The 15,650-nt window shown below is 48.2% G+C and overlaps 1 protein-coding gene across 2 annotated transcripts in view; it reads right to left on the bottom strand.

The window, feature by feature from the left end:
- LOC311228055 (WD repeat-containing protein 26) overlaps window positions 1-15,650 on the bottom strand; it is a 72,555-nt gene that overhangs the window by 24,580 nt on the left and 32,325 nt on the right. For both annotated transcript variants that reach the window (XM_084313957.1, XM_084313958.1), the window contains exons 7-8: window positions 13,934-14,072; window positions 8,312-8,452 (exon numbers count right to left, since the gene is read on the bottom strand). In XM_084313957.1, the coding sequence (XP_084170083.1) occupies window positions 8,312-8,452; window positions 13,934-14,072 (280 nt within the window). The remainder of the gene's footprint in view (window positions 1-8,311; window positions 8,453-13,933; window positions 14,073-15,650) is intronic.

The raw sequence follows: 15,650 nt of genomic DNA, 5'->3' as shown, positions 1-15,650 counted from the left end.
AGAGAGGGAGAGAGAAGTAGGGGAGAAGGAGGGAGAGAGAGATGAGGATAGAGAAAGGGGGTGGGGAGAAAAGAGAGATAGAAAGATGGAGAAAGAGAGAGATGATGGGGGGTAAAGGGAGAGAGGAGAGAGAAGGAGATGAAGGGGACAAAGAGAGGGAGAGAAGTAGGGGAGAAGGGAGAGATGGGGATCAAGAAAGGGGGTGGGAGAAGAAGGGAGATAGAGAGAGAGAGAGAGAGAGAGAGAGAGAGAGAGAGAGAGAGAGAGAGAGAGAGAGAGAGAGAGAGAGAGAGAGGGGGGGGGGGCGGGGAGAGGGAGGTATGGCAAAAGGAAAGAGGATGGGAGAGAGAAAAAATTTATAAAAGAGAAGGGGGGATGGGGAGCGGGAAAGATATGGAGGGAGAGGAAAACAAGGATGATGAGGGGGGTGAATGAGAGAGGGAGGGGGGTAGGACGACACAGGAGAGGTCATTGAGTACACAGCCTATACATTCTCTATGGGAGACTCCAGGCTTGCTTCCCAGTGGTCGGTTCACTGGAATAAATTAATTTCACAGCCAAAACGCCCCTTGGACAAACCAACCATATGCCGTTAGGCCTGTGTTCATGGTACAGGGTAGTTCCTGGAGAGACTAGGTCAGCGTACACATAACATTGTTTTTGAAAAACCCATTATAAATGATTGGTTACAATAAAATGTTTAAATGTTAAATTCAACTCAATGTCGGCTGAACTGAATGTCTCCAAGCTTGGCAACGATGTGCGATCATGCGCCACACCGTGACGTGACGACCCGTTCTTTTATATTCTCCTTGATTTGTGTGAGTCTGTATGTGTGTGTCAGGGTTCCCACAGACATTGCAAAATTAAATTCAAGGACTTAAGTACTTTTAAAAAATTCAATTTCTTGATTCAGAACAATTTGATCATGGACGAACAAAACTTTCAATGCGAATGGTTGATTTGAATTTCAAGGACTTTTTAAGCACCTTGTTAAGCAAAAATGGGCTGTTTCCAAAGAATTCCAGGCCTCGGATTTGTTTTGGTCATAAATCAAGCACGTCAAGGACCTTGTGCGAACCCTTGTGTGTGTGTGTATGTGTGTGTGTATATGTGTGTGTGTGTGTGTGTGTGTGTATGTGTGTGTGTGTATATATGTGTGTGTGTGTGTGTATGTGTGTGTGTGTGTGTGTGTGTGTGTGTGTGTGTATGTGTGTGTGTGTGTGTGTGTATATACGTGTGTGTATATGTGTGTGTATATAGTTTCAAGTTCAAGTTTCAAGTTTCTTTAATAGTTGTCATACAGAAGTACAGAATACTTTTATACAAAATTCTTCTTACTGTTACGCCCCAGAGACTGTGCTAGACAAGATAAGTATGAAATAAAATAGTATAGCATGTAAATTAGAAGTAAAAAAAGAGGTCAGTGTTCAGTATAGACATATGTACAATGTTCGATGCAGAATAGAAGTAACGGAGTTACCATACAATATACAATATACTATGCAGTGTACTAATATACAATACTTTATAGTGCAGAGCAGAAATGGGATTGAGGTACAATTTAGGTACAATTTACAGTAAGGTGTACGAGTTGTAGTGCAAATCCTTTATCAATAAATATAAAGTGTGTTTAGGTGATCTAAAGTGTGGAGAGTGGGTGCTACAGTGTGTTGTTTGTTTAAAGTGAGTGTGTGCATGTGGATGTGTGTGCTGTGTGCATTTGATGGTTGTTGTATAGTGTTTATTGTTCGTTGAGCAGCCTGATGGCCTGGGGATAGAAGCTTCTTCTGAGTCTTTCTGTGCTCGCCTTGAGACTCCGGTATCGCTTGCCTGACCGCAGCAGTTCAAAGAGGCAGTTGTTCGGGTGGCTGGAGTCCTTGATGATTCTCTTAGCCTTACCCCTGCACAGGGCTGTACGCTAAGCTTTTTCACTAGGGGCACACTTGCCCCTAAATGAGAAATTTAGGGGCAACAAATATTTTTTAGGGGCAAATTTTTAAATAACAATTTTACCATTATTTATATCGATTGTTTTTGATTTTTTTTTAAAAAGAGAAAAAAATTATTTTATATATATATTTTTTTTTAATAAAATATATATATTATATAATCATACTTGTAGTTGTATTATCTGCGAGACATCGCCACCACGCAACAAGTCAAAATGCTCGCTATATGCAACCAGCTCCACTGTCTGTGTGTACTCGAGTAGCCTCCAGCTACGGCCAGGATTCTCCGGAGGTGCAGCTGGACCCTATACTGTAGCCTCCAGCTACGGCCAGGATTCTCCGGCGCTGCAGCTGGGCCCTATTGACTATATTCAGCGTGCCCTCAGCTCGAATACGCATCGAGTCAGTGTTATAAGACATTGATATCAGGAGCTATCTGAACTATTTAGTTTAATGGGACGTTTCGTTTTGAACAGTAAGCTAACGCGAGCTATCATGCACTACTATAGACTTGCTGGAGCATTTGTTGATATCAGTAGCTAGCGGCTGGCAGGCTCACCGAGGTCCCAGTGTCAGACTAGTGTTTACAACAGCCACGGGTGCGCTGGAGGAGGAGGCGCAGCAGACGCCGCAGCTCTCTCCGTGTGTCTTGAGTTCAGTTCAGTTCGGCTCACTATAGGAGGTCAAACGCGTCGAAAATATGAAGCAATACTAACTTTACTTTTCTTCATAGCTAAATCAGCCAGTCTATCAGAGTGAGTGCTCAGTCGATTGATCCCGCTGATCATACCTGCTGAGTGCTCACTGCTCAGCTCGCGTGAGTGACGGCATCGCGTCATCACACGCCTTGGATAATTTAGGAGTGAAATGCGAATGCAAGGCTTGAAAGCACTACTCGCAAGCCCGCCCCCAGATAATATTTACCAATCACAACGGCCAATTAAAGGGGCAATTCGCGACCATCTCGTCGCACTGTACAGCCCTGCCCCTGCACCGGTTGGTTAAATGTTCTGGAGGGTGGGGAGCCCCCCTCCAATTGTGCGTTCGGCTGAACGTGTCACTCTTTGAAGTCTGCTTCGGTCTTGTGCAGTGCTATTCCCAAACCAGGAGGTGATGTTGCCAGTCAGGATGCTCTCTATTGTACATGAGTAGAAGTTCTTAAGGATCTTCTGACTGACTTGGAACTTCCTTAGGCGCCTGAGGAACTAGAGGCGTTGTCGTGCCTTCTTCACAACACTGTCAGGGCACAAAATTAACTTTTTGACTCACCGGCCAGTGGCGGGTAGATGGGACGCTGCAGCTGGGCCCTATTGGTCAAATCACATTCAGCATGCCTTGCCCTCAGCTAGAATACGCATCGAATCTATGTTATAAGACATTGATATCAGGAGCCATCTGTAGCTACTGCTAGCCGGCTATATAACGTTAAGACAACGCCTCAGTGAACTATTTAGTTTACTGGGACATATAGAGCTAACGTGAGCTAACGTTGCCTACAGAGCGAACGGACTTCAACGGAGGTATTATGCACTCGACTATAATTGCTGGAGCATTTGTTGATATCAGCAGCTATCAGTAGCTAGCCAGCTAGATACCGTTAGACAATGCCTCATGTATTAAAACTAAAAGTGAATAGTTGACTGGGTCATTGTTTAAACAGTAACGTTAGCTCACGGAGGTCCGCAATAGACTAGAGCAGACTGCCTCTGTGTTGATACGAGCAGAAGCGAGCAGAGCAGAGCAGAAACGAGTCATATCCGCCCCAGGATATGACTTGTTGAGTATCATATGAACCGAACGTTGCTAACTGCCGGAGCCATCGATATTATGACTGGAGCTGCGCTTGGGGCGGAAATGAGACCCGCACAGGATTTTTAAAATAAGAGTATCGATATGAACTACACGCCAGGTGGCGGGCAGACCTCTCATTGTTAGTCACCAAACCTAAAATATGCCCGCCGTTGGCGGGCTCTAATTTCGTGCCCTGTGTGTGTGTGTGTGTGTGTGTATATGTGTGTGTATGTGTGAATATGCCGTGGTGAATATGAGTGTTATATCGGAATGATCTGGGATCATTCCTGTGAGGCTATTTATAAGGAGCAACGCTAATAACTAGGGATGTCCGATATTATCGGGCTACCGATATATTTTGTGTCTCGCCGGGATCACCACCTTATTGTGGTGAGGCACTTTGCGTGTCTCCATGACCCCTAGAGCTATGTCGGCGGGAGTCTCGCACTCCTGGCAGGGCCACCCAAGCCGAACAGGTCGAAGGGTAGAGGCCAGACTAAGAGTGATCCCAAAACACCTCAACGGCGGAGCAGGCGGAAGATGGTGGATGTGAGAACCACCACAACGGCTGCGAAGGCGGAGGAAGGGACCCCCATTGCCACATGGGTAAACCCGGGGCGGGTATAGTGGCTAGGGGAGTAAACCCTGAGGAAAAATCTGCCCTGGGGACAGGCACAGGCGGAGTCCAACAGACCGGACCACCGGCAGCCCCCTGCAACTCCTGCCAGACGAAGGTCGTCATGGGTTCTCTCATGCCACTGGAGGTTAATCTGCAAGGAGTGAAGATGGTGGGAGTGAGGACTGCACAGCCACACCCTCACCTTAATCCTTACCTATGTGCAAGCTTCTTGCCCATCCTCCCCCGCCCCCCCCCCCCCCCCCCCCCCCCCCCCCCCCCCCCAAAAAAGTCCTGTGGCGTTGTGGAATGGCGGTAGGTACAGGCCAAGGATGTGGCTGGGAGTGTCTAGCCAAACCATGCACACAGGCGACAGTGGAGTGATGGTCGTTGAGACTGCGGGATGGAGCAGCGCATCGCTTCGGCAGCTTCCATTGTGACTGAGCAGCCCCACACTGCTCACCCCTGAGATGGGGAAGGACCTAGAAAAGGTGGTCCAAACATTGTCTGCTCTTCTACTCCGGGTGGTATACCGCAACCATCGGAGCATCCCCTTTTGCGGTCGAAAAACTAAAATATTAAGAAATAAGCCTTTATGTATTGCTTCGTGGAATGTTCGCACACTGCTGGACCTGGCTGAAACACCTGACAGGCCACATCGCAGGACAGCACTCGTGGCCCTGGAACTCGCAAGGTATAACATCGACATTGCAGCTCTCAGCGAGACTAGACTACATGGAGAGGACTCCCTGACAGAGGTTGGTGCAGGATACACCTTCTTCTGGAAGGGGGTCCCTGAAGGCACTCGCCGCATCCATGGAGTAGGCTTCGCTGTGAAGTCCCAACTGCTGCAACGCATCCCAGAGTCCCCCATCGGTGTTAGCGAACGCTTAATGACATGGCGCATCCCCCTTGCAAAGGGACGCTTCGCCACTCTCCTTAGTGCTTATGCACCAACTTTAGATGCTGAGTTCAACATCAAAGAGGATTTCTACCGAGCCCCTCGACTCAATATTACAGAAAACTCCAGCTACGGACAAGCTCATATTAATGGGAGACTTCAATGCTAGAGTGGGCACGGAGCACCTGGTATGGGACAGAGTTATTGGCCGACATGGAGTAGGGAAGATAAATGACAACGGGCTTCGGCTCCTCTCCCTCTGTGCAGAACACCACCTGGTCATAACCAACACCATCTTCCAGATGAAGAACAGGTTCAAAAACTACCTGCAGCACCCCCGCTCTAAACACTGGCATCTCCTGGACTATGTGATTGTACGCCAAAAAGACCGACAGGACGTCCTTACCACCCGAGTCATGCGTGGAGCCGAGTGTTGGACTGATCACCTCATGGTCAGATCCAAACTCCTTATGAGTATCCAACCCCGTGGACCGAGGGTAGCACCTAATAAGAAACTAAATTCTGCAGCACTGAATACCCCCACCTCAAAAAACCACCTCCGACAGCTCCTTGCTGAAAACCTCAATAAGATCCCGGAGGAATCAGCTGACTGGCCAGCTCTGCGCCAGGCTATCCACAGCGCAGCCTCTGAGGCACTTGGCCAGACGAGGAAACGACACCAGGACTGGTTTGATTGTAACTCAGCCAAGATACAGTCCCTGCTAAAAACCAAGCATAAGCCCACAAAGCCCTCCTGTCCTGCCCTGGTTCTCCCACCCTGAAAGCTGCCTTTGCTGCAGCAAGAACAGCAACCCAGCGAGCCCTCCGGACTATGGAGGATGCCTGGTGGATACAGAAGGCGAAGGAGATCCAAAGCCTGGCAGACTGCCACAACATCCAGGGCTTTTACGATGCCATCAAAGCACTGCATGGCCCCAGGAAGCGGGCGACTGCTCCAGTTCGATCAGTCGACGGTTCTAAACTCTTTAAGGACCGACATGAGATCCTCACCCGCTGGGCAAACCACTTTGAGTCTTTACTCAATCACACCAACCCCACTGACCCACATATCCTGGATAATCTCCCAGACATGCCACCAGTCATGCACCTGGACACCCCACCACACTTCTCTGAGACCAGTCAAGCCATTGCGGGTCTAAAGAACAATAAAAGCCCTGGACCCGATGGCATCCCAGCAGAGGTTTTCAAACACGGAGGGTACCTCCTCACGCGCCGTCTGCACCTCCTGATCTGCAACATCTGGGAACATGAGACCCTCCCACAGGACTGGAAGGATGCAAACATTGTGGTCATCTACAAGCAGAAAGGGGACAGAGCAGTCTGCGGAAACAGCCGTGGAATCTCTCTCCTCTCCATCGCAGGGAAAGTGCTGGCGAAGATCATGCTGAACAGGCTGGTGGAAAACATCTCTGAAGCTGCGCTTCCGGAAACGCAATGTGGCTTTCGGAAGACCAGATCCACCACCGACATGGTCTTTGTCCTGAGGCAGCTGCTAGAGAAGAGCAGAGAGCATCGCAAGGATCTTTACATAGCCTTCATAGACCTAAGCAAAGCCTTCGACACCATCAGCCGTGAGCTGCTCTGGAAACTCCTCAACAAACTTGGGGTACCACCCAAGTTTCTCTCCATCCTTCAGCAGCTGCATGACGGGATGCAAGCCAGAGTCCAGACGGGTGAACTCCAGTCAGAATCCTTTAAGGTTAATGTTGGGGTGAAGCAGGGCTGTGTCTTGGCTCCGGTGCTCTTTAATCTCCTCCTCTCTGCCGTCACCTGCCTCTTCCGCCGAGCCATGGGACATGAAGACGGTGTCCATGTGGAATACCGCCTTGATGGTAGCCTCTTCAACATCCGCCGGCTCCAGGCACACACAAAGACAAAATCCTGCCAAGTATGTGAGCTACAGTACGCTGATGACTGTGCCATCTTAGCTCACAGTCCAGAGTCTATGCAGCATGCTCTCGACACCATATCCAGCCTGTACCAATCCTTCGGTCTCCAGGTCAACATACAAAAAACCGAAGTCATGTCCCAACTCACTTCCCGAACCTCTACACCTCCCAGTTTTCACATAAACGGTGTTCCACTCAAAACAGTGGATCATTTCACCTACCTCGGCTCCACTCTGTCCTCATGCTGCTCCCTTGACGCGGAGATACACACACGTATCAATAAAGCGGCATCATCCTTTGGACGCCTACGCAGCAGGGTTTTTGAAAACCGAAACCTGAAGATCAGCACTAAGGTTGCCGTTTACAACGCAGTATGTCTCTCCACTCTGCTCTATGGAGCAGAATCCTGGACCCCATACCGCCGGCACATCACCAACTTGGACGCTTTCCACATCCGTTGCCTCCAAAGGATCCTCGGCCTGACCTGGGAAGATCGAGTCCCCCACACAGACATCCTCAACAACACCAACTCAATCTGTATGGCCGCAGCTGTGGCCAAAAAACATCTTCGTTGGATAGGGCACACCATACGTATGCCTGACCACCGCCTGCCCCGCCAAGTCCTCTATGGCCAACTGAGAGGAGCAAAGCGGGCTGCTGGAGGCCAAAAGAGACGCTTTAAGGACTACACCAGGGACCTCCTAAAGTGTGCAAACATCACGCAGCTTGAAACTCTGGCACTCGACAGATCAGCCTGGCAAGTCACTTGTGCCACTGCAGTTTCCCAAATACACCAAACGAACCAAGACCGAAGATCTGAGAGGCGCACGCAACGACACCAGCGGGCGGCTGGCATCCCCCAGGTATCTGGCTTCCCTTGCGCCATCTGTGGACGGGTGTGCGGCTCAAGGATCGGACTCAACGCCCACGAGAAGTGGCACCAGCGGCAGTGTCGCTAACTCCCCTCCCCACCCCCCCCTCTCCCCATCCCTGGAGCAAGCGTCATCATCGAACACGATGGACAGCTAAGAGAGAGTGTGTATGTATATGTGTGTATGTATATGTGTGTGTGTGTGCGTGGTGTGTGTGCGTGTGTGTGTGTGTGTGCGTGCGTGCGTGCGTGCGTGCGTGCGTGTGTTACCTGGATGTTCCAGAGCCAGAGTTCGGAGCAGTCATCGGGCCCACAGGCGATCAGGTAGGCGTCGTCGGGGCTCCAGGCCAGGTAGGAGACCCCGTAGGCGTGGCCCTCTAAGGTCCGCAGCAGCTTCAGCTGGTGGCTCTCCTACCACACACACAAACACTGGGTTCTCTCACGTGTTACCAGCTCTCCTACCACACACACAAACACTGGGTTCTCTCACGTGTTACCAGCTCTCCTACCACACACAAACACTGGGTTCTCTCATGTGTTACCAGGCCAAATCGCTGGGCGAGTTTCAAAGCAGGGTTCCCACAGACATTGCAAAATAAAATTCAAAATTATTTCCTAAGCACTATTTTCCATTTTAAAAGGGCAATTAACACATCAGAATCATTGTTGTCAGGCCTGCTTTCCATTACAAACGTTCACTGTGCGTCACGTTGTTTGTAGAGCTAAACCTATATTTTATATTATAGCTATGGATCCAATATCATTGTCAATTGACAGTATGAACCTTCCGTTCAATATGCCATAAAGAAATAATGTTTCCATCGATACGTTCCCGTTTTATGCCGTGGTGAATATGCCGTGGTGAATATGAGTGTTATATCGGAATGATCTGGGATCATTCCTGTGAGGCTATTTATAAGGAGCAACGCTAATAACTAGGGATGTCCGATATTATCGGGCTACCGATATATTTTTTTTTACATTTATTTAACCTTTATTTACCCAGGCAAGCAAGTAAGAACAAATTATTATTTTATTTATTGTCAAAGTATGCATAATGTTGTGTTACTTACACGACAAGATATATGTAATGTTAATTACCTGAAATTATTCAGTTTTTTGGGGGGGGAAACCCTGCATATATCGGTATCGGTTGATATCGGTATCGGAAATTAAGAGTTGGACAATATTGGTATATCGGTAAAAAAGCCAATATCGAGCATCCCTACTAATAACGTTAAATCCATTGCCGTTTCGTCCCTACACACGCTAGTTAAAAATCCAAATGCATTATGATCGGTATCATGTTCCATCATGAATGCGTGAAGGGGGGGGGGGGGGGGGGGGGCGTTTGTGATTAATTGATTGCCAATAATGGCATTCGTTATTACCACAACATACACTGAACTGGGGTATGGCTATGAAATCCTTGCACGATCAAGCTGAAATTGACGTCAAATTGCTCTTACCTTTGGCCGGTTGGATTCCAAAAATAATTGTCCAATTATTTGATCGCCATCTGGTAGATCATATGTCCATTTGGCACACACCATAACCCTATACAGCATAATGAATCCGGCGTCCCAAAAAGTATTCCATGCGATCTGGTGAAGCCCTCGCTTCAGACACCAGGTCTGCAAGCACTTTAACCCTTTTTTCGCCAATGACGTGTTAAGGCGTCTTTCTCCACCATGCGTTGTCTGCCAATGACGCCGTAAGGCGTCTTTGAGATCAATATTTCATATTTTCGTCATGGTATTCATATGTCACCCACGGAGTCTTGGCTGGTGCTGTAGGACTCCGATCAACTCTGCAACGCTTCAATACTGCCACCTGGTGGCCGATCGGCGAGTTGCAACCGGATGTCGATAATTGTGACGCCGGTGTGGTCTCCCTATTCCATCCGGCCACTCGTTATCGCTCCCGGGACTCAATCCAGACACCGTGGATATCGATACGTTGCCATAACTCAATAAACAACATGATTTGGACGTATATTAGTAATATACAAACCGGAACTGGATCACCTCGATCAACATCACATAACTGGGATCTGTTTGCGCCAGTGTGATCGCCCAACGGTAAGAGGAAGCTGCCGTGAGTTTCAGCGTTTTTGTTTATTATTATCCATACAAATTGCTCTGATCTATATATCACCCATACTACATAAATGATTTAACGTCGGCCACGGAATTATAAACGCCGACCCCCCCCCCCCCCCCCCCCCCCTCCGTTCACCCGCAGATGATAAGTCATAACGTCTAGGACCATGTACAGTTGACATTTTTAATATAACGTTCATCTGTGTCAAACGCCATTTGATAATCTAATATATGCATTTATGTCTATATCTCACGTTCTAGGAAATACTGCAGAAAACGATAAAAACATATTTATACTCTAGACAGTATTTTTGTATGAATGTGTGAATGAAAAAGTTAAACGTTCCTACATCCTGAACGATAGATAATTGATGTTGAATGGGCCATAGTAATGTCAATTTAGCAATACAATTTAAAAAGTTATAGCCCTGCAAAGAAGGTGAACATCTCCATAGACTTATAGCGCTGGCAGAGAGGCTACAGCGATGGATATAAGCTCCGGCAGAGAATGGGTTAAGCACGTCAAGGACCTTGTGCAAACCCTGAATAGAGTTTCAATGTCAATTACAATTTATTTTGGCTTCCCACGATCACGAAAACAAGACAAGAGATAAAAAAGATTGTGCCACATGCCGCGTTACTCTCATTTTGTCTTGTGTTGTAAATGCAGTGCACCCTTCCTTCACGGCTAGCCCAAACAGTAGTTTCAGCTCGTGTTGAGAGGGAGGAGGAAGGAGGAGAGGGAGGAGAGGAGGGAGGAGGAGGGAGGAGGAGGGAGGAGGAGGGAGGAGGAGGAAGGAGGAGGGAGGAGGAGGAAGGAGGAGGGAGGAGGAGGGAGGGAGGAGGAGGAAGGAGCCACGGTATGTTTCTTCAGCAACTTTCAAACTACTTTGGTAACTTGTAGAAGACGACAGAAAGGCAGCCCTTGGTCGAGAAGAATAAATAATAATAAATAATAAATTCAGTCCTCATCATATGATGTTCTCAAATCATATGTAATCATGTAATAATCATGATTTCAATATCAATACAAAATAACTGTGATTATGGTTTTTGCCATAATTGAGCATCCCTACCATGCCCATCTGCAGACATTTTATGGTCGCCATTTTGTGTCCTTCCTAGTAAGCGTTTTGTTTAATTAGAATTTGCCCCACAAAACAGCACAAGTAAAAAATAAAATATATGACTCGAGGCTTCACAATATGTAGAAGTCCAGAACCTGTGGGCCGTCACAGGACCATTGTTCTACAGCTCCAGCATGCCGCTGGGTCCAAAATGAATTCTGGGCTGCATTCAGTTCAGACAATAATGTTCCCTTTTATATGTTCCCTCCCGTAGCTCAGAGGGGAGGGGGGGTTACAATTTCAATTACTTTTCCAGGACCGTGGGAGGCCTGTGTGTGTGTGTGCATGTGTGCGTGTGTGTACATGTGTGAGATAAGATAAGATATTCCTATATTGATCCTTTTGGGGAATTTCGGGTGTCATAGCAGCATGGGGGAGGGGAGGTACAGGTATGGGCAGGGTAATAGCAGCATGGGGAGGGGAGGTACAGGTATGGGCAGGGTAATAGCAGCATGGGGGAGGGGAGGTACAGGTATGGGCAGGGTAATAGCAGCATGGGGGAGGGGAGGTACAGGTATGGGCAGGGTAATAGCAGCATGGGGAGGGGAGGTACAGGTATGGGCAGGGTAATAGCAGCGTGGGGGAGGGGGAGGTACAGGTATGGGCAGGGTAATAGCAGCATGGGGGAGGGGAGGTACAGGCATGGGCAGGGTAATAGCAGCGTGGGGGAGGGGAGGTACAGGTATGGGCAGGGTAATAGCAGCATGGGGGAGGGGAGGTACAGGTATGGGCAGGGTAATAGCAGCATGGGGGAGGGGAGGTACAGGTATGGACAGGGTAATAGCAGCGTGGGGGAGGGGGAGGTACAGGTATGGGCAGGGTAATAGCAGCGTGGGGGAGGGGAGGTACAGGTATGGGCAGGGTAATAGCAGCATGGGGGAGGGGGGGTACAGGCATGGGCAAGGTAATGGCAGCGTGGGGGAGGGGAGGTACAGGTATGGGCAGGGTAATAGCAGCATGGGGGAGGGGGGGTACAGGTATGGGCAGGGTAATAGCAGCGTGGGGGAGGGGAGGTACAGGTATGGGCAGGGTAATAGCAGCATGGGGGAGGGGGGGTACAGGCATGGGCAAGGTAATGGCAGCGTGGGGGAGGGGAGGTACAGGTATGGGCAGGGTAATAGCAGCATGGGGGAGGGGGGGTACAGGCATGGGCAGGGTAATAGCAGCATGGGGAGGGGAGGTACAGGTATGGGCAGGGTAATAGCAGCGTGGGGAGGGGAGGTACAGGTATGGGCAGGGTAATAGCAGCATGGGGGAGGGGGGGTACAGGTATGGGCAGGGTAATAGCAGCGTGGGGGAGGGGGAGGTACAGGTATGGGCAGGGTAATAGCAGCATGGGGGAGGGGAGGTACAGGCATGGGCAGGGTAATAGCAGCATGGGGGAGGGGAGGTACAGGTATGGGCAGGGTAATAGCAGCATGGGGGAGGGGAGGTACAGGTATGGACAGGGTAATAGCAGCGTGGGGGAGGGGAGGTACAGGCATGGGCAGGGTAATAGCAGCATGGGGGAGGGGGGGTACAGGTATGGGCAGGGTAATAGCAGCATGGGGGAGGGGAGGTACAGGTATGGGCAGGGTAATAGCAGCATGGGGAGGGGAGGTACAGGTATGGGCAGGGTAATAGCAGCATGGGGGAGGGGAGGTACAGGTATGGGCAGGGTAATAGCAGCATGGGGGAGGGGAGGTACAGGTATGGGCAGGGTAATAGCAGCATGGGGGAGGGGGGGGTACAGGTATGGGCAGGGTAATAGCAGCATGGGGGAGGGGAGGTACAGGTATGGGCAGGGTAATAGCAGCGTGGGGGAGGGGGAGGTACAGGTATGGGCAGGGTAATAGCAGCATGGGGGAGGGGAGGTACAGGTATGGGCAGGGTAATAGCAGCATGGGGGAGGGGGGGTACAGGTATGGGCAGGGTAATAGCAGCATGGGGGAGGGGAGGTACAGGTATGGGCAGGGTAATAGCAGCGTGGGGGAGGGGAGGTACAGGTATGGGCAGGGTAATAGCAGCGTGGGGGAGGGGAGGTACAGGTATGGGCAGGGTAATAGCAGCATGGGGAGGGGAGGTACATAGATATATAGGCAATACAATTTTATATGAATATAAAAATACGAGAAAAATAAACAGTGTAAACAAAGGTGCAGATGAGGGTCTGTTATATTATACTAGGGCTGGCCGATTAAATCAAGTTTCAATTACGATTTTGGCTTCCCACGATCATGAAAAGAAAATAGAAATAAAACGATTGTTGTGTTGCATGCTGTGCTCTGTCTCGTGTTATAAATGCAGCGCACCCTTCCTTCACAGCGGTGTACTCCGCCCCTCCCTCCCAAGCCCAAACAGTAGTTTCAGCTTGTTTTGAGGAGGGGGGGGGGGGGGGGGGGGGATTCTCCAGTTATTTCTAAACTTCTTTGGTAACTTGAAGAAGATGACAGAAAGGCAGCCTTTGGTCGAGAAGAAAGGTAGAACAAATTCAGTAATCATCATATGATGTTCTCAAATCAACGGGTAATCAGGTTTTAATAATTGTGATTTCAATAAAAAATAATCCTGATTATGATTTTTCAATGGTCAATTTCAATAACTTTTACAGGACCATGGGAAGCCAGTGTGTGTGAGTGTGTGTGTGTGTGTGTGTGTGTGTAGAACGTGTGTATCCGACTCACCGGGTCCACCTGCCAGACGATGACGGTAGTGTCTTTGGAGCCGGTGGCCAACTTGGTTCCGTCGTTGGAGAATTTACAGAACCACACCTCGTTACAGTGCTCTGTCAGGATCTGCTGCGTGTAGCACGGGAACTGCTTCCTGTTAACACATCAACGGGTTAAAGGTCAAGAGGTGTCTGACTTTTAAAGCAAGGTCCGAACCTAACACTTTGAGTGCCAAGGACGAGATTTCTCGTTAGTTCATGCCAACCGTTGAGTGCCAGAAAGACGAAATATCTCTTTTTTTTTTTTTCTTCGCGATTTCCATTCATATTTCATCAATCTAGCCTCACGTTACCACTGGAACTCTCTCTGATCTCCATTGGGAAAATACCGCCCCCCATCGTCTCTCCGGATGGTACAGCACCCCTTTGGATTGGATTGAATGAAACTCATGGAGAAAAAAAAAGTCCTGCTTCCACATTTTACTTGTCAGACAAGTAACCCGAGACGATCGAAGTCATCGCCGACCACCAGAACAGCGGATAATGTGTGTTTCCAGTACCCAGCGTTGGACCAATAAACGCAATCGATATTTGGAATTGCGATCAGGAATTGGAATAATCTTTTTGGAGAACATCTGATCTGAGGTAAGGAATCTATTTGACCAGTCTTGGGATAATCAGAGCTTTTTTCACAGATATATCAACATGGGCCATATGTGTGTGTGTGTGTGTGTGCTGCTGATCAGGAAATAGATAATCGATTTTTCAGCCCGCTTCTCTAGCGTGCATAAGTACACATATACTATCGATAATCTAGCGTTTATTTGAAAATTATTCATAAATAGGCAGAAAAATTACAGTTTGTGTATTCCAGTAAAGGGCGATTGATTATCACAGAATCTGAATTATCTGAAACTTTCAAGAAACGAGCGTTTTTCAAAATGGTATAAAACGGAAATGAACAGATTAAAAAACAATCCGTTTCGACAATGTTGACTGCAAACAAGTCATTGATAAGCGACGGCCAGATTAGACACATAGCCATAATTTAAGATATAGTTTATGCGTTCGCAAATATGAGAGCTCTATCATTGAAGTGGATGTTGGCACGCAACAGGGTTCCGGGGCACCGGACCGTTGGCACTCAAGGTGCCACATTTTTGGCCGTTGTCGGACATTCTTTTAGTCCCATTAAAAACCTATAGTCAGTAATAACTCCATACTTTTAAAACACGGAAACAATGTCGTATAGATGCGATTCTTAACATAGATTGAACTGGACTTACTCTAAATGCCATGCCCGGCCGTTAGTAGGGGTGTACTGTAACGGTACACAAAAACCATGGTTCGGTATCGTACCTGGGTTTTGAAGTCACAGGTCGGTACAGGGTTTTCGGTACAGTGGGGGAACGTTTTAAGTTTCTTTACCATGTTCCACTCAGGGGTGATGCAGTAGCTGTCAACGAATATTCTATATTCAAATTAATAATCGACTTGTTAAAAAAATAAATAATAATAATTGATTGTGGGCGTGGGCCTGAATGCGCTGCATGATGGATAGGAGACACGCAACGTCATTTAACTGAATAACGTGCAAAGACAGTGATTTGCACTCTGAGCAATCTCAAGCCCCGGCTGGAAATACTTCGGATTTTGATTAATGTTTTTTGTTTGTATTATTTGGTAATAATAATGATAATAATAATATTAATAATAATAATCCATAACAAAAA

Source organism: Notolepis coatsorum (assembly GCF_963971535.1).
Source record: "Notolepis coatsorum genome assembly, chromosome: 5".
NCBI lineage: Eukaryota > Metazoa > Chordata > Actinopteri > Aulopiformes > Paralepididae > Notolepis > Notolepis coatsorum.
The sequence above is the reverse complement of the archived record's forward strand: the minus strand, read 5'-3'. Positions and strand labels throughout refer to the sequence as shown.